General features: G+C 41.1%; 1 protein-coding gene across 9 annotated transcripts in view; it reads left to right on the top strand.

Annotated features, from left to right (window-relative positions):
* The window catches only part of PDE4D (phosphodiesterase 4D), a 1,562,913-nt gene extending 1,546,925 nt beyond the window's left edge, over positions 1 to 15,988 (top strand). For all 9 annotated transcript variants that reach the window (XM_075589581.1, XM_075589589.1, XM_075589616.1 and 6 more), the window contains 4 exons: positions 1,079 to 1,233; positions 7,455 to 7,577; positions 7,956 to 8,138; positions 10,893 to 15,988. In XM_075589581.1, coding sequence (XP_075445696.1) covers positions 1,079 to 1,233; positions 7,455 to 7,577; positions 7,956 to 8,138; positions 10,893 to 11,294 — 863 coding nt within the window. In that variant the 3' untranslated portion in view covers positions 11,295 to 15,988. The remainder of the gene's footprint in view (positions 1 to 1,078; positions 1,234 to 7,454; positions 7,578 to 7,955; positions 8,139 to 10,892) is intronic.
* The last annotated feature ends 7,460 nt before the right edge of the window (positions 15,989 to 23,448 follow it).

The raw sequence follows: 23,448 nt of genomic DNA, 5'->3' as shown, positions 1-23,448 counted from the left end.
AAATATATACGGTTTCATATTAGAATACAAATATCAAGCGTTGGAATGTAAGCCAGTAAAAGCCAGTTCCACCCTTTAGTTATATTAAATAAACACCCATGTATCGTACAAAATATACTGTAGATATATAAGCGTGGAATAAAAAAAATGGCGATGGCATCTTATAGTTAACTACTTCCACTTGGATCCCTGACGTAGGCCATGTTATTTATCTTTGTCATTCACTTTTACCTCACATATCGTATTATTGTATGGCCCTGTCAACACAGCTCAATTCTGCACATACTTTGCATGCGTGAGGAACCTGTCTTATTCTAGGTTTCTACGAAAAAGATATGACAGCTGTGGCAAATTTATGGGTAGATTTAAGGCAACAGCTGGGAAACGATTCCCTCCCAACTCAAAACGGAAAGCTATTTAGTATACGTACATCAGCACTAAATATTACTGCACATATTTAAAAATAAAACCACTGTTTTCAGTCATCGAAAAGAATGTGCCCCATTACTCCGTAAAGAAGAGGCAGTGATGATATCATTCACATGCATTTGCACTTCTGTACAGACATTTTCTTTATGTTGGTGTAAAATATATAAGAAAACCTCACATAAAGTGAAATCATTATTGAACATTGAAGCCTTTGTTTTGGTTGTAGCCCTACAGTTTGTCCGATACGTTCCCCTATGTGCTGTCTCTTTCGGAGAAGGAACTTTTTAAAACGCCTGCACTATTTTTACATCTAATGTTGTGAAGCGATTGAAATAACTTAAGTACAGTACCAGTTCTGTCTCCAAAACAATTCCCCTTTCTGGAAGAGCAAGTTGTACATTGCTTACAATGTGTTACTAATCTCTCCAGCAGGAAAAGGAAAGGTGGTTTATTTTTTAAATATTGTTGAATAATTATGCGGTACATTATTTCTCACTACATTACACGACAACCATCATTTATCACGTCAGTGCTGTCATTATTCATCGCGTCTCATGCTGTTCTGTTGCAATTGAAGTAATCAAGTAATCATATTCAATAATTACCACAAACGTGTTTAGATTTTAAAAGTGCGTTGATTTTCTTGTAGACTCAGAATTAGCCTTGATGTACAATGATTCATCCGTCCTGGAGAACCACCATTTAGCTGTGGGCTTTAAGCTGCTGCAAGAAGAGAATTGTGACATTTTCCAGAACTTGACCAAAAAGCAGAGACAATCACTAAGGAAAATGGTCATTGACATAGTAAGTACACCTTATCAAAATATGATTTATTTATTGGTATTGTGGTTCCTATTAACCTGTGATTAAAATGCAGTTCTACAGCATTGAGGTTTAATCTATATATTTATACGAGTAACACAAATGCATCTAATCTTTAATTCCCCCAAATCGTTTTTTGTCCAAGAAAGATCTGGTTCTCATATCAACTAAATTTATCTGTGCATTTTTGTGGAAAAGTGTAACTGGTTTAAAAACTATATATATTTAAAAAAAATCACAGTTACTTTATACCTTTTCACAGGAACATGTCTCACACCTCTGGAATGTCCTTCCGCTCAATATCTGACTAGCATCCTCTCTATCCACCTTTAATACCCAACTTAAAACACACCTCCTTTTATTGAAGCATATGAGTAGCTCCGTGGCTGATACTTTACACCTCGCACATCGACTTTGACCCCTTGCAGACGCACTTACCAGAACACCTTCCTACTGTCTCTGTACGTTCTTCCTACTTGCCAATTAGATTGTGAGTTCTTCGGGGTAGGGACTCCTTTTCCTAATTGTCACTTTTATGTCTGAAGCCCTTCCCATTGTTTGTATTATTTGTTATTTATATGATTGTCACGTATATTACTGCTCTGAAGCGCTACTGCTGCGGCCAGCTTAATTCTAACATTTGCCCGCAATTTTCCGGGGCTTTTTTCGGCTGGTGCCGAACTTGGCCGCGCGCCAGACGCATCTTCCAAGCATCTTCCCCTCCCCTCGCGCGCATCTTCCCCGCATCTTCCCCTCCCCTCGAGACCCCCTGGCTGCTCCGCCTCTGCTTCACGCAGCTTCGCGCATCTTCCCCGCATCTTCCCCTTACCCCACTTACCCCGCTTACCCCTTCAACCTTCGTGGATGCCGGCAGAACCCTGGCACGTGTGACCGGCGCCACGCGTCAGAAACCAGCCGCGTCTGCCCGCACATTGCGGTGGCGGCCGCAGGAAAATAAAGGCGGCCGCCACTGTATGTACATTATTATACATTGTTATAGGCGTATGTAACAGTTACAGACCAGATTAAAATGTGAGAGCTTTAGTTTTGAAAGAACTTAGACTGGTGGCGGCTTTGAGAGGCTCCGGTAGATTTAAGATTTATTAAGTTACAGTATCAACTATTTGAGAGTTATTTACCAGACATGTATGAAGCACAATATACCCTAGCAGTACTGTATAACAATATATTTGAGAAATGCTACACACACACACACACGTGTGTGTATATGTATGTAACACAAAACACACAAAAAAAGCAGCGCTTGCCCCCCGGTACGTTAGGGATGTCTAGGTATTAGGAACTGGAAATAATATTAGATAGTGTAAAAAATGATATATGACTATAATGCATCAATATAACCACAGCAGTACAGAAAAAAAATTGAAAAGAAACTTCAAACCAGTCTCACAATGTAGATGAACATAAGAAGTCCAATTTCCAGAAAACAGTCGCTTATGGAGGAGGCAGCTGCTTCTGGGTGATCTTAGCTGGATCACGAAAATACCTAGATGAAAAAATAGAAAAAGAGAAGCGCCAGCTCCATAGCATAAAACTGTACATTTATTACAATAAGATTAGTAGAATCTGCAAGACTTGCACTCACATAGGGATTAAAAACACATTCAATTGAGAGAAATGGATAAAGGTCACCAGTGCGGAACGGGTCCAGTATCAGCAGTGCTAGTAGTAGTTTAAGTCTCCGCTGTGTTGAGCCTATAAATCAGACAGTCTCTGGGGCTTTTGTAACCGCCGCAGGGTAAAACCGTATGACCGATACCTCAAATGGGGGCAGCAGGCTTCCCAGCAGACTTCCCGGCTCTTAGAAGACACACAATAAACTGCAGTATATGGTATATACTGACATCTATTTCTTCTTTTTCCTTGCTTTCCAGTTGAAGACTTTTTCCTTCGGGGCAATTACTAGGCATTCTGGTCCTGAAGAATTGTATTTTGCTACCTCTTTTTCTTGTGCCGGTTTGAGTTTAGTATTGAAGCTCCGATTTTGTGTCCCTTCTTGCAAAGGTTCCTGAGCCTCCTGCTGTCTGTTAGCTCTCTCTGCCAGGATTCTTTTCCCTTCTGTGACTTGACCTCGTTGGTCAGCTCATTGCGCTCACTCGCCTGTGACCGTTTGGCCTTCTCTTGTGAAGACAGTAACTCCACTTTAGCGGTGATGGCTTCTGGACCTTTCTCCATCAGTGTACCTTCAGCGTTTGAGACTAGAGACCGTGTTAGCCGTGTTAGCCAGTCATCATTAATATTGGTTCCTTTGCCCAGTCAGCATCTGGGGGGACTTGTAGCTGCGATGACCTCCATTATTTGGTTTTCAATGTTCTCTTCTGGAACATCTTTTCCATTCTTGTCACTCACACGATGATCTGTGTTTGGTTCCACAGCATTCAGTTTCCGCAGTACTTCAACATGGGCGTGATTCTCATTAACTCCAAGTGTACCCCATGGCACCAGTCTATTACAGTCAGCAGACTTATGGGCATGGGCCTTTCTTTCTTGGTTCCTTAACTTACTCCAGTGGAAGAATCGCTGGATAATCCGTGAGGTCTTTCTCAGCTTACAATCATGGACACCCTTCCGTCCCATTCTCATCTGAGACTGCATCTTTATAGCAGCTGTCCTCATGGCAAGGAATTCACTTTGAACCCCAGGGGCACTGTAGTACGACTGGATTCTTACTATTCTACTCCATCGCAACTTGGTCCTTGCATTTCGTGCCATGTGGAAAGTAGACTGTGGTTGTGCAACGGCATTAAAGTCACGCTTACAGGTGTGCACAACTTGCTCAGGTGATTCAAACTTTGCCATCTCGTTTAGCAGTTGAGTGGTGTCCCCAGCTCTCACTGTACCCTTGTCTTCACGGGCATTAGTTTCTGCGGGCAAATACCTTTTCCTGTAGTGGAGATACCTGTGCATTACTGTTCCGCAGAGCCTCACTCTGTTTTAACTCTATAGCCATCTTTTCCATGGACTCCTTTTCAAGGGTCTTCTTCATATGAGAAACCTCCTGCTAGGAAGAATAGAGTACAATGCAACGTCCAGGTCAGTTTTCAGAGCCTCGAGCTTCTCACCCAAGTCAATCTTTTCTTTCTCTACCTTCTTCCGGCTAACACATTCAGACTCCAGGTCCTTCCTCAGGTACTGAAGCTGTCCGTCTGTACTTCTTTTTCCACTCAGTGCAGCTGCCAGTTCAGTTTCTTCAGAGTTGAGTCGCGGTTCCACATCTCCTCCTGGACCTTGCCCAGATCCTGCTGCAGCCGGACCCTCTCATTGGCCATGTGGTCCTGTAGCTTGCGGGTATCGGCCATCTCAGTCTCATTGTGCAGTGTCAGGCCGGACACCTCCTCCCTTTCTTCCTTTTTGGCGAGCTGTATCTTGAGCTCAGCAATCTGCATTTGCAGCTCTGCAGTTATTGTTGCTAGGCTCACTGTTGCTTCTGTTTTCCATGCCTCTTTCTCCTGGGTGTACTGGCTTTTGGGGATGAGCAGCCTCTCTGCTTCTCCATCTCTTGCTCCAGTTTCTGGACCTTTTCCCGCTCCCTCTCATACAGAGTCACCTGTCATCTAGGCTCCATCTCTAGCGATGCTCTGGTGACACGCCGCGTGGTCTTTAGCTCCTCATACTGCTCTCCGGGGACACACTGGGTACTCAGCCATTCCTGTAGCACTTGTACTTGGTTAGCAGCCTGGACACTTGCTTCCTGTAGAACTCGCTGCTTTTCCTCGGCGTCCATTTGTTTCTCCTTGGCCTCCTGCAGACTCGTGCGCAGACCTTGCACCTGGCTCTGCAGTAGGTGTGCTGCTCGTGTGCGCTGCTCCAGGAAGACACGTTTTTCTTGCAGCCCTATCTCTGCATTCTGCAGTGGTTCCCGCACTTCTATCTTTTCTTGTTTCATACTTGTATTTTCTCTTTTTACAGTCTCTAAACGAATCAGGATCTTTTCCTCAGCATCCTTCAATTCAGACCTCTGTGCGGAGAGCGTGCACCTCCTGATATGTGTTCCACCCTTGTGCTGAGAGTCTGAACCTCTTGCAGAGCCTCTTTACTGTTTCAGGTTGCCAATCAGGTTGTCAGCTTTACTTTGCTTTTCTTCCATGGCGGTCATCACAGTGCTTGCCCTTTCCTGTGCAAATTCTTTCTTTACCTTACCAAGCTCTGCTTTGAGCATGCAAACCTCTTGCTGAGAAACTTCCAGCTCTGTGATGATGTCTTGCATGTCTTTCTGGGACATCTCATAATACAGTTTCCAGTCCGGACTCGTTTTCTCTAATTCACACGTCTTTCTGTTTATGGTGGTACAGTAGTAGCGTTTGTCTTCCCAAAACTAGTTGTCATTCCTGTGACTATTGTACCAAGCGCTCTGGGCTGTAGCTCATCTCTGGTCTTTTCTGATGCACCTTCTCCTGACCTTGCATGCTCACCATGTGGTTCGGTCACTTCCTCTGTGAGTTGAGTAACACTTTTCTTTTTCTTCTTCTTTCTCTTTGCTTTAGTTGTTCCTGAAATTCAGTAGTACTGGGCACAAACTCACTCTTATCAGCTTCCACATCTTGCTTGCGCTCACAACGCGTTGCTTTCTTTTGTGGCTGTGAGAGACAGTATTCCTTCCGCTGCTCCTGTTGCCACTGCTTGTATTTGAACATTTGGGGACACACGTCTTCCATGTGACCTAGTTCATGACAGTACCAACATACTAAAATAATCTACGGGTACAGCTCTCTTCCCAGGGCCACATACGAGTCGCTGTTATCATACGGCCAGAAGGGGCAGTGTTTGGTGTGGCCAGACTCTTTACACCATAAACACATCTGCGGTTCCTTTTTCGGGGCCACACAGGGACGCTCCTTCCTCAAAGGACACTGCCTTGTGTGGCCAGCCATATTACACAGTAAGCACATTATGTCCGCCATTTTTACTTCCAGGCGTATTCTTCACCTTGACCTCTGGAGGCGCTATTTCCTCAATTCTTCATATCTTTTACTGTTTCCTATAAGCACAACTGGTCATACACAGTGGGACAGATTTTACTTGCAGAATTTTTTTTTCACTTCACCCACACCACATTGCAGTACCTTTAATTCCCAGATTAAGACAGGAAATGCAGTATTTCTCTATACAGGGTTTATTTACAGGGTTAAATTATACACTAACAGGCCCATCGTCCCTTTAAGTCAAAGCAAATCATAAAATAAACGCCTACTCCTCTTAGGAGACTAACTATACATTCAGCTTTAGCCTTTACTAACTGGATGAACAGCTAAGCTGGTTACCACCCCAAAACAGGTACTATTCTATCTAAACATACACAGTCTCTGCACACAGCAATATAGTGTCTCTCTAATCTGTTTCTGTTGGGGCTCCAGGTAGTTCCCTCTGGACCCTGCGAGAGTTCAGAGAATCCCTCCTCTGTAGTTCCACTTTATGGATTGGACGTCCCCGCTTTAGTGTGGTCTCGCGTCCTTCATTCTTCCTTCTGGGAATCAAACCCAGGCAGCCACAGCAGACTCCGTGACCACCGTCCAGCGTGTCTAAGGAACTATGCCAGCCTCTTCTTTAGCTGGGGAGCACTTTATATCTCCACCAGCCCCCCCCCCCCCTTCTCTGGGGAAGCAGTCTCTCAGCATGGCAGCTCCCTGTGTCTGCCTTAAAACACTTTCTTGATGATTTAGAAGTCCAGTCTGATTATCTGCAGCTGAACTAGCTGCTCTAGGGGAAATTAACTCCCTGTACGCTGGAAAGTCACCTAGCTGCCCTATTCCAAAACCTAGAGACAGTGATTGCATCACTATATATATATATATATATATATATATATATATATACATACACAGATATATATATATATATATATATATATATATATATACATACACAGATATATATATATATATATATATATATATATATATATATATATACACAGAACAATTTACATATTAACATTTACTCCTACTGTGTCAGTGTGTCAGTTTGCCTCCTAACATGCCACATAGATTGTAAGCTCTTCGGGACACGGGCTCCCTTTGCCTTGTCATTTACCAGTTACACTTATCCCCATTGTCTGTCATTTATTTACCTTGTATGGTAATTTTGTAAAGCGCGGCGTACATTGTTTGCGATACATAAATGAAATTATACATACATATTACTTTCATGAGTTAACACCAGTCTTCAATTACACTATCTCCAAGGTGCTTGCAACGGACATGTCTAAGCATATGAACTTATTGGCTGATTTGAAAACAATGGTTGAAACAAAGAAAGTGACAAGCTCGGGGGTCCTCCTTCTTGATAACTATTCAGACAGGATACAGGTAAGATAGCTTATCTTGGCCTATTGTAATGTTTCTCTGCCGCTTTCTAAATTCCTATTTTCTGTTTTATGTATCATTATAATGTAATTCCACATATAGTAGTCCTATAACAGAGAGTAATACTGAACACAGCTTACCACATGTTGGCATTTCAAGTTCCCCGCTTCCCCACTGATGTAGAAGCAGGAAAACTGGGATAGTACCAGACTATTTCTTGATTTATCCTGTTTAGACTCAATCCTGCTCAACACGAATCTTCAAGATTTCACTTCACAGCTAACCAAAGTGTAAATGAAAAAAAAAAAAGTGTGTTCTGTCTCTAGTGTAATAACGCAGTGGGTGATCGCATGCTCCAATATGTTTTCATGTCTATTTTAGGTTCTGCAGAATATGGTGCATTGTGCAGATTTAAGCAATCCAACCAAACCTCTGCAGCTGTACCGACATTGGACGGATAGAATAATGGAGGAGTTCTTCAGGCAAGGAGACCGGGAAAGGGAAAGGGGCATGGAAATTAGTCCCATGTGTGATAAGCACAATGCATCTGTTGAAAAATCACAGGTACTAGATATAGTATTATTTTTCTTTTGACCAAAATGTATTTAACTAAGGATGTGCAGGTGTAGCAGCAGTGGTGGGAATCAGCCGGTTCGCATCGGTTCGTGAGAACCGGTGCCTAAAATGTTCTCAGTTCTTAGAACCGGCTGCCTTCCCCCCCCTCTGTGTGTGTGTCCTGCTGCTGCTTAGACCCCATGCAGAGAAGCACTCAGCCTCCGCTCTGCCTGTAACACCTTCACGGCGCCACTCAGGTGGGGGGGAAGGGGGAGGGGGGTCAGAGTATGCCCAGTTACACAAGCTGGCATCACTCAAGTAAGAAGTTGGAGAGAACTTGCCTGCTGCTGCTGCTGCTACTCCAAAACTGTCTCACTACCGGGTAAGCATTGCAGGCAGCCGCTCAGTTGAACTGGAACACAACCCCCCCTCCCTCCCGGCACACTGTTTTAGCTGAGAGAGAAAAACATAGAATGTATCAAATTTGTACTTGCACTGCTTGCAAGTTGCACTTTGGAAAATGCATTGCACTGGGTCCCACTGGTCTCTCTGCTCCACTACCCTGGTCTCTCTGCTCCCCCCCTGTCTCTCTGCTCCCCCCTGTGTCTCTGCCCCCCCTCTGATTTCTCTGCCCCCCCCCTGATTTCTCTGCCAACCCCCTGATTTCTCTGCTCCCCCCCTGATTTCTCTGCTCTCCCCCCTGTCTCTCTGCTCTCCCCTTTATTTCTCTGCTTCCCCCCCCTCCCCTGGTTTCTCTGCTCCCCTCCCCTGGTTTTCTCTGCTCCCCCCACGCTCCCCTGGTTTCTCTGCTCCCCCCCCCTCCCCTGGTTTCTCTGCTCCCCCCCACCCTCCCCTGGTTTCTCTGCTCCCCCCCACCCTCCCCTGGTTTCTCTGCTCCCCCCCCCCCACCACCCTCCCCTGGTTTCTCTGCTCCCCCCCCACCCTCCCCTGGTTTCTCTGCTCCCCCCCCCACCCTTCCCCGGTTTTTCTGCTCCCCCCCGTCTCTCTGCTCTCCCCCCCTGTCTCTGCTCTCCCCCCTGTCTCTCTGCTCTCCCCCCCTGTCTCTGCTCTCCCCCCCTGTCTCTCTGCTCTCCCCCCCTGTCTCTCTGCTCTCCCCCCCTGTCTCTCTGCTCTCCCCCCTGTCTCTCTGCTCTCCCCCCTGTCTCTCTGCTCTCCCCCCTGTCTCTCTGCTCTCCCCCGTCTCTCTGCTCTCCCCCCGTCTCTCTGCTCTCCCCCCCTGTCTCTCTGCTCTCCCCCCCTGTCTCTCTGCTCTCCCCCGTCTCTCTGTGCTCTCCCCCCCGTCTCTCTGCTCTCCCCCTGTCTCTCTGCTCCCCCCCCTGTCTCTCTGCTCTCCCTCCCCTGTCTCTCTGCTCTCCCCCCCCGTCTCTCTGCTCTCCCCCCCCTGTCTCTCTGCTCTCCCCCCCTGTCCCTCTGCTCTCCCCCCCTGTCCCTCTGCTCTCCCCCCTGGTTTCTCTGTTATCCCCCCCTACCCTGGTTTCTCTTTCTCCCCCCCCCCCATCTCTCTTCTCCCCCCGTCTCTCTTCTCCCCCCCCCCGTCGCTCTTTTCCCCCTCCCCCCGCCCCCTGGTGAGAGAGAACCTGTTGCTAAATTTTTTGAATCCCACCACTGTGTAGCAGCCCTTATTGCCTGCGCCTTGCAGAGGGACACACACACCGCGTGAGCAAGTACCATTATAAAATGCATTAGCCGGTGCAAAAAGGGGCGGGCTTACACAAAATGGGCAGGGCTAATGCAACAGCGGGTACAATAACGCCTGCTACATCTGTCGTTGCAATTTCTATAAGTGATTACAGTCTTCACGTGACCATTAATATAATACATTGTTTTAGATTATGTAAATCCTTTGAGAAACAGCAGCAATTATCATTCATAATAATTGGAACATTGCCATTAAGGCTTATTAACACTTACAGATGTAGTCCAATAAATATTGGTGGATATCCTTGTTAGGAACAAGTTATAGACATATAACTAACGGAGACGCTGCAGTGAGTTTTAGTGGTAAGGGTTGAATAACAAGATATTGTTTGAAAGTATTTCAAAGCATATACATAGTAAAATATTTCATTATAAAAATGTGACGAAAAATGAAATGCATATGGCATACAAAAGCATATACAGGCAGTCCTCGGTTATCCGACAATGCGTTATTCAAAATGGTGTTGGATAGCGAAACGTTGTAAAGCGAAACACGTTTTCCCATAGGAACACTGTTTAAATGAAAGGTTCTGTTCCTGAAAGCATTTTTAATGCTAAAATACACAAAATATTTTACGCAGACAATAAGATATGCAGCACACACATAAATTATATAGTGCATATACTGTATTATATATATAATATAAAAATATAATATATTATATAGTATAATATATATATTATATACACATAAACAACTTTGCAAAGCGTCGTAAGAGCGTTGGATAAGCTGTTTTGGCGTTGTAAAAATGAACATAGGTATGCATTGCATAGCATTGGATAAGCCATTTGTTGTAAAACGAAGCGTTGTAAAACGAGGACTGCCTGTATTTAAGACTTTGTAAGTACACTGTAGTGTTGAATCTTTACGTGATTACTGTATGCATTGGACTTTGCAAATAGTGTTTTTCTCTTAAATGTATCTAGACAAAGAACATATTAATGCTTTTGCTCTTTGGCACAAAAATATGTTTTGTTTGTATATTGCAAACTAAAAATCCTTAAGTCCTTTTAAAAGGTTTTTTATTTTTTAATTTGTACTAGGTGGGGTTCATAGACTACATTGTTCATCCTTTGTGGGAGACATGGGCAGACCTTGTTCACCCTGATGCCCAGGATATTTTGGACACATTGGAGGACAATCGTGAATGGTACCAGAGCACAATTCCTCAGAGTCCATCCCCTGCACCAGACGAGCAGGAAGAAGGTAGACAAGGCCAAACTGACAAATTCCAGTTTGAACTTACACTAGAAGAGGATGGGGAGTCGGACACAGAAAAGGACAGTGGAAGTCAAGTGGAAGAAGACACCAGCTGCAGTGACTCAAAAACTCTTTGTACCCAGGACTCAGAATCTACCGAAATTCCACTTGACGAGCAAGTGGATGAAGAAGAATGCCAGATAGAACCTAGCGCACTAGAGGAAGAACTTTCTCCTGACACGTAACAGTGTGAAAGCTCTTTCTCTCTCTTTTTGTTTGTTTGTTTCTGTTTTTAGAAAATGGTTTCCAAAGTGCACGAAACATGCCACAACCATGGTCACACCTCACTTTCATCTGCCAGGATGTTTGTTGATCAAAACTGACAGAATTTACTCAGTTTGGCACTCAGGAATATTACCAGAAATTCATTTCCATGGCATCGGTAAAGCAAGTGGGAAAACATTGATGAACGACTAAATCAGTTCTCAGCTTGATCACGCACCTGCTCCAAAGAGTTTTCTATGGAGTACAAGTTACAAAAAAGTTCAACATGCAGTTTTTTGAGGGGGGACGGGGGGCGGGGGGAGAAGGAGTTTCAAGGAAGATGCAACATCAAGAATGAAAAATATTGCGTGTGATCCCTTTGTAATGGAAAGTGAAGGCATATTATGGTGGGACACATCATGGACATTATAGAGTCAGGATGATGAGCTGTGGAAATTTTCTAATTTTAAGTCTTCCTGATAAAATGACTGAAATAAAAACATAAACGTGCAGCTCTTTGGGTTGCACTGTCCTCCACATTTTGTATCATATGTAAAGCAGAGATTTTTTTGTAGAGCTTACTTTTATTATTAAATATATTGAGGTATTATATTTAAAAAAAAAATATACATTTGGAAATTCATCCGCCACTGATTTTCTTTTTTTTTTTTTTTTTCTCCAAAGAGTAACTTGCAAGTTTTCAGTACAATTATGTGCTACACTGGAGGACTACTTCTAGTTATGGATTTTATTTTGCACCTTAGAATTTCATAGCAATTAATTGAACTCCATTCTTTTATACGCTTCTAACTTTCTTAAAAGACAATGTCGCGCAGGAAACCCTTTCAACATAGTTTTTATGCCTCTTTTAATGTTTTGATTAGCACAGAAAGAATGCATTGGGCACTTTCCCGTACAGTATGGGAGGGAAACCCTCACCTTGTACAGTTTCTGTCTCTGTCTAATACCATAAACATTATGCTTTTTTTGTTTTTGTCAAAATAGGTATAACATTGTTCAATGGAATGTGTGTTTTATTCATCCATACAGTAGATCACTTGTGTACATGACTTTAATTGTAATAACTTAAAGATCCAGCATTTATACTGAGGTCAATGTCAGAATGGCACTAGTTGTATACCTTGTCCACCTAACCTAATTGGCATGTGTGCAATACCAATAGGGCATTGAAAAAATGTACAGTATTCTGTAATGTGTTATAGGTATATAGATGTATACTATCGGTGTGAAATTGTAGTATACAGCTATAATAACTCAAAAATCTGATAGGTATATTTGTCACTTGTACCTACTGTTTCTGTATCATGAGGTCTGAACACCAATGATTTCTACATGATTTTCAAACTCTGCACAGTCCCTTCCCCTAAAAACATAGACACCTATTTGTAAAATGATGCTAAAATCACTTTGAAAAAACCAAAAACAAAAAAGTTATGCATTTAGCAAAATAAAGAACATATGTAGTGTTTAGCAATAAAATGCATCTTCGCGATCTTCAAAAACCTCTTTAAACACCTTCAGTCCTGGCATAGCCGCGTGGCATGCAATGCGTTGGCATCACTGAAGGAGCTTAAAGGGGCTGATGCCTGAATTCATCTTGAAGTTGCCAAATGCATTTCATTGCACGCAGACGTATGTTTTTGTGTAATACATGGTCAAATAATATTTTGGGCTAAAAGTAAAAAAAAAAAAAAATCCGACAAAAAAGAGAGAAGAAAAAGTAACACATTTAAAGTTCTTTATATAGGACTTCAGCCTTTCGCTTAGCCTTAAGTGTCTCTTATTTGTGTTTCTCACCTTTTATAGATTTTATTTGTGAAGCGAACCTGGAAATGTCTTCTTTGCAGTCTATTACTCCAGCAACATATAGTACAGAGGCAGGCGCAGTACCCGCTGCCCCGCAGTTCTGTCCGAGACTTGGAGTTTCCTCATTCCGCTCCCTCACACCATCCCCCCTTCTCCCAACCCCTGGAGTGCCTGGAATGTAACAATGAAAAAAAAAACAAACACAAAAAAAAGCAATATTATTTCCAAAAATAGATAGACCTGAAAGGGTTAACAACTGCACTAATGGCAAATGTATCATGTTAAGAAACATGCCACCACATTCTAAACAACACACTGTACACAACAACATCCATCCATGGACAATCAAGCAGTATGAAAAGACGTTGTTTTGAAGATCCGGGGATCTAATGCACTGTACAATCCTTTCTTTCTTTCTTTCTTTCTTTCTTTCTTTCTTTCTTTTTTCCTTTGCCAAAGTGTGCTGTAGCATTGCACACTGCTTTAACTACAATATCATTTCTAAGTGGCTTTACACACACACACACACACACACACACACACACACACACACACACACACACACACACACACACACACACACACACACACACACACACACACACACACACACACACACACACACACACACACACACACACACACACCACACACACACACACACACACACATAATGCAACCAATGTGGTACTTGTATGATGCATTGGTTCCTTGATTGCATAACTTTAGCCTGCAAGTTGCTGTTCTCCGCTAAATGCTTTCTCTTGTTTATTTTTGACGTCATTGTGCTAATCTGTTCAGAAAGGATGTACAGCAGGTACAACAAATTGCATTCAAAGAAGAAGAAAAAAAAAACTTGAATGAAATGGATTTACAGAAAGCTTCGTCTATTCTTTTTAAAAGCATATTTATTTTGTATTACTTTGTGCCATGCATTTTTTTTCTCACCAGATGACCTTACCTGTAATACAGTCTTGTTTGTCTCTGTTTACAACCATGTATTTATTGTAATGTACATACTATAATGTTAATTGTAAATTACCAGTTCTTATTATAACATCATCTCTAACCGGGTGATGTTCTTATATCTTGAAACTCTTGGTGAGAGAATGAATATTCTGCATATTTACTCTTTGTACTTTTTTTTCTTTCTTCTTCTGCATTATAATATGTCACCTTAGACCAGGGGTGGCCAAATCCAGTCCTCAAGGGCCACCAACAGGTCAGGTTTTCAGGATATCCTTGCTTCCGCACAGGTGGCTCAGTCAAAGACTGCACGGCCTGTGCTGAAGCAGGGATATCCTGAAAACTTGACCCGTCGGTGGCACTTGAGGACTGGAGTTATCCCTCCCTGCCTTAGAGCTTCTTTATGGAATAAATAAATAAATAAAAATAAAGATAATAAATATGAAAGCTGCAGGTCTTTGGTCCCAGGGCTGTGCCTTAACTCTGAACTATATTTTATTGTGTTTTGCTGCATTTAGGAGAGAGATAGTTGAGAGAAGATGGCTGGGCATTTCCGTCTTTTTTTGTTTTTGTTTCATTCACGCACTTTTTAATTCATCATTTCTAAAAACCCATCAGTGCAGGAGGGGAGGAAATACTGCAAAGCAATGCGAATAAGTACTTAAGTATGATTAATAATAGTAGTAACATACACTGAAGCCTACCAACATTAGGTCAACTCGTAACTATCCAGTAACTTTCTGGCCTTGAGTTAGTCATATCTTCCTGTGGCTACAGCAGAAGAAATGCTAGCAAACTCTGTAAGCACTGACAAATCTGTCAGATTCTCTGTACATCGCCAGAGCTAAATGAGAAATGAGTATATATATTTTTTTATCATGGCAAATCTACATTTGTTTTCCCATTAGTTCATCCTATTTCTTGTAACGGTCTGCATACAGTATATTTACTGAACTCTCATACAATTCAAACTGAATTGTTATCTTTCACTCCATCATTGAATACTGTGACCAGTCTCTGCCTTTCCCACTAACTTTTCCATTGTCCATCAAAGCTGTGTAAAAACACTGCATTGCAATATTTAATTGGTACAGTACGCACCGACACATAGAGTTAAAGAGGGTTTGACATGGCCATTTCTAACTGTTGAGTCCAGCGTTTACTCTGCTGCATGTATAGAAAATGTAGAACATTTTTTTTATTGTTATGTTTGATAAAAGTAACACTAGTATTGGTGTTCTGAAAATCCAAAGCTTTTCTTTTTGTATAGAAACTGATGTATAGGTGGCATTGTACAGGAATTTATAGATGCACTACAATAGCGAAATAACACATCTATCTTTTTAGACATAATTTTTTAGCAATTGTACTTGTTTATTGGGGAAACAAGATCAAATGTCTTTTTCCCATTGAATACCATTCATGTTTTTTGGCCAGTTAGCACCCATATTATTACTGTATTTCCAAATGCAACATACTGAGAGCACTTCTTCATTCCATTAATGCCCAGCCATCAAAGTAAGTGACTGTTCAGTGAAAGGGGAGATTCTTTTTCAAGGATCAGAGCCTCCTTTTTGACACACAAACTGTAGATTTTAGCAGCCCTGGTCCAAATGATTTTGATTGCTTTTGTTTTAAACAGTATAAAAAGGGATTATAAAACTACATAAAATCCAGAATCATTTTTGTTGTTGGTTTTGGTTTGTTTTTCTTTCTTTTGGGTATGTCACTAGAATGGCATCCTGTGTGAACACTGCAAAGGATTATTTCAATGGTTTCTTAGCCTCTTTAACAGCCTATGGGATAGTACTGTACATCAATATCTTCATATGACATTTTTTATATGCAATGGAAATAAAAGCATGGGTTGGTTCTGCCTAAATATGTACGTGTGATTGTTCTTTGAAGAGTTGTAATTGAATTTTTCTATGCATGTCTGTACTGTATATCTTTATTTGTACATCGTGCTTCACAGCAATACTAGAGGCAACAACATAACCTGACATAATGGGAATAAGCACTTCAAACATATGTTAAACATTAGGTAAAGGAATTCCTGCCCCGAAATACTTACAATCTAAGTACTATGTAGGGCATTCCAATGAAGCTAGAGTATGCAAACCCCTTGTTAATTGAACCTGTGAGCACGATCATTATTTGCAGTGAGAATTACCACAAGTATTGCACCATACAAGGTGAATTTAATGTTGCTCATAGATCATATCATATTCTACTGTGTGGCTATTTAGCAAGTCTTTTGATTGCAAAGTCATTGAAAAAAACAAACAAAAAAACTCCAATTTGATGAACTAAATGGAGTCGAATTGTGAAGCACACGTAAAATACTTCTCACCAGTGAACAGAAAAACGATTGTTCTATGTGATAGAATATTCACTATATCTTCATTTGTTAAGGGTAATATTTTTCATCCAAACTACATGGATAAGTCTACGGAACAGGTTTGCTAAATAATATTATGAGGTTTGAATGGGCTGTAAGGTCTCATACGACTTGGCTCCCCATAATAAATATGACCCTGTATAATTTCCTTACTCTTAAAGATATGTAATTTAAATTGTTACAGAGCATCTTTAGAATGGTATATGAAATTACATCAGCTGCTCCAATTACAACATATACGTTTAATAAATGCTTTGACATTTTTCACATAGACATGATTTCTTTGCAGTAAATGAACTATACACAGGTTATCCAAGAAAAAACAACATCAAGACAAAGGCAAGACAAAGGGTTACGTGTTACAGACATCAATGAAGATGATGGCCCCTATTGAATATCCTGTGAAACTGGTTCCTCCCAGTGCTGGATAAGAGGAATAGATCTAACATCTTCTAGAAACAAGTGGCTTTTATGTGCATATAGTGTAACAGTGATAGATCATCAAAGAGGATGCTTGCGTTATGACAAATTTACTAATGACAATTACAAAAGATGGAACATTTTTAGAATAGGTTAAAAGGGGTGTATAGTCATGAGTGGAGGTACTAGTTAACAAACACACAGATACCCAGCAAGCTCTCAGAAACCTCCCCAAAAATACCACAATATATATATATATATATATATATATATATATATATATATATATGCAGTGTTCGACAAACCTATACATTTGCTCGCCCCGGGCGAGTGGATTTAACATCGTGGCGAGCAACTATTGGCCCAAGCAGCATACGTTTGGTACTAGGTGGCGAGTAGATTTTTTTGTGTGGCGAGTAGATTTTTTGGTGATTTGTCAAACACTACATATGTATATAAGTGACAAAAGGAGTGCTACTGGGCATGGCTAAAGGGTTAACTAAATGACCCCCTTTTCAAGAGATCTATAGGTATTTCACTGTGTATTTTTGTCACATTGGATGTTGCTCTGGACTTCTTTGTTTCTTGTGGAGGTACTAGTGACAGGTTTTACTTGACAAGGCAAGATTGAAGCAGAGTTTTGAACATACTGTAGTGGGATTAGTTACTTGGCCAAAAAATGTTGGTACTGTGTGTAAGTCTACTTTCAGCGCCATCCACGTACAGTACATAGCGCTTTACAACAGTAATAGATGTACCAAAATATTTAAGTGTAAAACAAAATAGGAATAAGCATTTTAAACATACAAGTAAACATTAGGAAAAGGAGTCCTTCCCCCAAAGAGCTTACTATCTAAGTGGTAAGTAGGGAGAACTTACAGAGACAGTAGGAAGGTTTTCTAGTAAGTGTGACTGCAAGGGGTGAGTTTTTTGGAGCTACTAAAATGCTTTGTTGAAGAGGTAAGTTTTGAAGCACATCTTTAGGGTGGAGAGAGAAGATACTTGGGGAAGGATGACCGAAGATATTCTTGAGCAGAATGCAAGAGGGATATAGCGAGAAATTAGGGCTAAGGTAGTAGGAGGAGCAGAGGAGTGTATTGTCATGGAAGACAGGAGAATTTTGTAAACAATATGGGACGTAAATGGGAACCCAACAAAGGGAACTTGGCAGAAGAGTAGCAGAGACAGATTTAGGAGCAAGGGAAGTGAGTCTAAGAGCTGCGTTTAGAAAAGATTGGAAGGAAAAATTAGAGGTAGGAAAGGCAGACAGTAGAAGGTTAGCATAATCAAGACAGGAGAGACTGAGGGCATAGGTTACAGTTTTAGCAACAGAGGAAAGGGCATATCTTAGCAATGATACATAGGACAAATTGACAGGTTTAGCAACAACATGAATGTGAGGGTGCAATGTTACACTAAGGCAGAGTGCTCGTGTGGTATATGATAGTGCTTCTGAGCGTAATAAAGAAGGAAAGTTAATTTGTGTGTCGTCAACATAGGTGATATTTGAAGCCAAAAGATGTGATGATAAGGTCACGTAGGGAAAGTGTGTAAAGAGAAAAGGTCCCATGACAGGCTCATGGGTATGCCCACAGAAAGGCAAATGAAGAGGAGGAATTACCAAAAGTGATACAGAAAGTACGATGGGAGAGGTAAGAGGGAATCCAGGTAGAGCTTAGCTACAGTTAACAAGAATAGGGAGAATGTGAAGGAGAAAACGGTGGTCCACAGTATAAAAATCAGCAGAGGGGTTGAGTAATATAAGCAAGGTGTAATGACCTTGTTCTTTAGCAGCATGAAGTTCATTAGCTACTTTGGTGAGGGCTAGTTCAGAGATCCGAGCAGTGTGGAACCCAAATTGGAGAGAGAAAAAAGCAAGTAAGAAAATACAAACTGTTCAAGGAATTTTAAAGCAAAAGGCAAGAGAGAGAGAGCGCATGCTTAAAGGAGCTGTGAAAGAGCAGAGGTAGGGGTTGAAACAATGGAAGCAAGAGGTTTAAGGAATTGGGAGAGAATGGGGCCAAGAAGGTGTGATAAAGGAAGAGGAGAGCAGCAACATAAATACTTCTTCCTCTGTGAGAAAGATAGAGAGTCAAGGAAGAAAGGAGGGATGTTGGGAAGAGTAAGTGTAGAATAAGAGAAGGTTACAGAGGAGTTGGCTTCGTAAATGGAATCCACCATAGCCTTGAAATAGTCAGCAATGTTTTGAGTTGCAATAAAGAAAGACAAGCAGCTTATGGATGGAGGTCTGAGGACAAAGTCAAAGACAAAGAAGAGGTGCCATGGCTTAGACATGTAAGTTTTGTTCAGTGAAGGAAAGTAGCTGTGTTTAGCCTGGGAGAGGGTAGAGTTGAAACACAATATTATACACGGGGGTATTTGTAGTGGAGGAATTAAGCGAGAGTTATGAGATTTCCTCCAGAGGTGTTCAAAAGAGTGAGTGCAGGATCAGATGATGAGTGCATGACAGTTTAGCCAAGGCCTATGATATGCAATTACAACGGCCATACTTGAGCTCATTAGCGTTGGGGTAATATCATATTACTTCCGGCTAATACTGCATTATTTTAAAATAAAGTGCTGTTACTTCCATACCTAGAGTATTGTATCCTCCTTTTAATATATCAATCCCTAAGAAGCCAGCTGCAAAATGTCCTTAAGTCTCTTTTATTATCACTCCACCATAACAGACCTCAGCATTCTGCTTTCGGCACATAAAAAGACGTTTATTCTGAAGATAACTATTCACATACAAAATTTAGTGGCATCAAATAAGTTATAATATCTTTAAAAATGGTTGCGCAATTATTCTGTTCCAGAGTGAAGTCCTTCCGTCTGATCTTGGTGGTATATCTTCTCTCCCGATGTTAACTCTTCCCTCTCCTTCTTGGTGTAATCACATCTCCCTCGTTCTTGGTGCAATCCTGTCTCTCTCACCTAACTAAACACTGGTGGATATTTAACATACAAAATCCCTTAGTCAGCCCTTCCTTCTTCCAAGTTTATTACCAAATATGGTATGTCTTCTGGAAAGATCTTAGAGCTCTTGTTAATCCAACATGATGCCATACACTCTTATGATTGCATCAGCTTTAACCACAGCTGTCGATGGTCACTCAAATGTTTCCCGCAGGGCCCCCCTTGCTGAGACAACCCAACACAGCTGAAATCCCATTATAACTTTTAATCCTTCTCCTAATGTAAAGGAATCTACAGAGAATACCAATTCACTACTATTAAAATAATTAAAGTATGCAATATAATCTGTATAGAAAAGAATAATTATGAATCAGAACAATACCAAACTGTATGTGTACACAAATAAAATATATTCAAGTGCAAATAAACATATTTTAAAAGTGCTAACACCCATGTGGTGAAAAATAAATTAATACAAATTCCCGGAGATGGTGCCGCTCCTCGAATACACTCAAACCAAGCCCCAAGGAAGCTCGTGTAGGGCATGGTTAGTATTGGAGAGTCTTTCAGGTGCATCTGCAGTGATCCAGAGAAGCACTTAAAGCTGATGTCCTATTCTCACATCCCTCAATGGTGACGTCAACCACAGAATACGATTACAACGGCGGGAACACCAGTGGGAGAGAGAGTACTTCTATTTCATCTACTCTTGACTGTGAGTGGTCTCAATGCCTGTTACTACTCTTTGCTTGCGAGTGTGATACCATTTTTTATATATTTATTATTGTTATAAAGCAATCTGCACTATTGTTGATTTTTTGTTTTATGTGGGAGTCCCCTCCCATCCCTTCATTTGGGTCTGATGGATGGTTGGCGAGGGTGCCGAGATAGTTCTTTGAGTTGGTCACTCTTAATAAGCACACTGCCTTAATTACTCATGACAAATGTGAGTGGGACATACACTCACATTAAGACATACAAAGGACATTAAGACATACAAGTTTCACCAAGTGTTTTTACTTTATTGCGCTATATTTTGCTTTTTTCATTTCATATACTCCTGGATTTATTTGTGCACTGGATCCTGCTTTGTCATACTGTATGTGTGGCATATTGTTTTTACACACCGGATTCAAACCTAATTACAATATAATAATGTAACTGAACTGGAATTCTTACACCAGTCAACCATTGGTAATCCATGGCTACTTTAGCTGGAGACTGAGGGCTACAAAGACACTATAACATTAATATATACTTTAATACTACATTAGCTACCTCCCTTGCATACCAAAGAGGCTAGTAAGGCCATGCCAATGCCTTACTAGCTACTATGGCAAACAAGGGCTTAACCCTAAAGTCCCTCCCTCCAGGGGGCCTGTTCACTCTTCCCGGGACACCTACCACAATCCCACACCCTCACTTCCACTACCCCACTTTAATAAACCTATGAATCCCCCTCAATAAGAATTACTTATAACCCTAATAGACAAAGTTAGGTACTAATCGCTACCAATAAAAACATAAACATACCATCCCAAAAATATTAAAACATTCAATATATATATAAAATATGAAAAAAAGAAAGTGCAAGCTCCATAGCACATACAAGTGTGACAATTTAATAAAAAGGAGCACTATAATGCACTTACAAATGTAGTATTGGAGATTTGAATCATAATCACGATCATTATCATCATCCGGACACAAGGGGACTGTTCCAGCTCACGAGAAAATCAATCCGACTAGAAATATAGAGCGTGTATTATCTTCCCTGTACGGTACATTGGTGGTGTTACTGCTTTGGCTCTGGTCTCCGTTATGTTTAAAAAAAATAGGACGATCTCTATTTCTAATCACACTTTGTGCTATGTGTGCTTTCTTTTTTTTCTGGTTGTGGTTCCTCCTTATAAAGCTGCCTGAGTCTCCTGCTCCCCGTGTTTGTATGTGGGACTCTATCGGAGGATATCTCCATCCACTTCACCACGGCTGTGATTGGTATCTCTGAGACTCATATATGTTATATTTGAGACATTGGGTATACATGGGATTGTATTTGTTTTTTTTTTAACATATATTATCTATGTATGACTTGTGCATTTTCAGAAACTTATATACTCATTGCTTTTACATTTTTCACTGGATCTATTTATATATATAGTTCTATTGGAGACACTGTTTTACACTGTCAGGGTTGATATTATTCATTTGTGAAACAGTAGATCACTCGCATACATTTATACAGTCACTCTTTTCACATTTTTGGCGCTATTCTTTTTGTTTATATATATTTATCCCCTTGCATGCCAGTGAGGCAACATGTCCTCTCAAGGAGGGCCTAGGAAACATCATTGGCGCCAACGGCGTTAATGATCAATTAAAACCCCTTACCTAATCCATGTTGCACTCCTCAAAGCTCTTCATGGTCTAGAACCTTAGGAAATAATCCATAAAGATAGATCAATGGAGCAACTCCCAACCAGTAACAAACAAAAGTTACAAAGTTATGGTGATTTAAAAAGTGACAAAAACCTTGTACAGCAAGTGTTTGTTATTTGTATTTGCTGGACACAGAAAGATTTCCGTGATATAAAAAAAAATCCACTCGATGCCACTTGACAGCCCAAAGAAGAAAACAAAAACTGTGACGCACAAAATAACAGCTGATGCCTCAAATGAGGCCCAATACAGGGTCTGAGGCCCAATACAGGGTCAGATTGGTTGATTTACCACTTTGTGACAGCTCTTACCAATGATGTCCAATGTCATTGGGGGTAAACCAAGCAATGTCTTATTAGTCTCTTTAGTATGCAAGGTGAGAGGGTAGTTAGTGTAGTGTTAAGGCAAATATTAACCCCCTTTGCAGCTCTCAGTAGCCAGATAGCCTTGGGTTGCCCATGAGTAGCTTACTCCTAAGGGACTATTATAAAATGTGGATACAAGTTTATTCAATTAACTTTTATTTGCTATTCTCTTTCTCATCAGTCATATGTAATGCTAGCGTTGGGTATGACTGAAACAGCATAATATTAATGGAAATTAGTGAATATGGTATGCTTATGATTATAGCTCATTTGCATATTATTCCGATATCATTTTCAATAATGAATGCTATGAGTTTTACTGGAGTGAAACCGGGTTGATGCTATTTTCTTTAGTATAATATAAAGTTACTATGTATGCAATATAACGATAGGTTAATGTCACGTAAAATAGCCTAATGGAGCTTAGTGAATCTGGGCTTAATCGTTCCCCTCAATTATTAAAGGACCAAGCAGGATAAGAGGGAAGAGCTATCTGCTTAGCATTGCTAAGTACAGATGCAGCGGCCATTATTTGAACACCACGCAGTGTATACTTCGGAATACCCATGTCATGGCGCGTGATTTCTTCCAGCCGTACCACCTTAAGACGCGAGTGCAGGCGCGAGCATAAAATGGCATTTTAGTGTTCTGGTTTTTAAACACCTGAAATTGGCACAGTAGCACAGTACTGTACACATTAGAATTCATTGCACACAAAGAAAAAGAATCCATGAAATTCAAAGAAAGCAACCGCGATACACACGGGTGCCTGGGGCGATTGGCCGCTTTAATGCCACG

Source organism: Ascaphus truei, chromosome 1 (genome assembly GCF_040206685.1).
Source record: "Ascaphus truei isolate aAscTru1 chromosome 1, aAscTru1.hap1, whole genome shotgun sequence".
Classification (NCBI taxonomy): Eukaryota; Metazoa; Chordata; class Amphibia; order Anura; family Ascaphidae; genus Ascaphus; species Ascaphus truei.
Note: the sequence above shows the minus strand (reverse complement) of the source record. Positions and strands in the feature narration are given on the sequence as shown.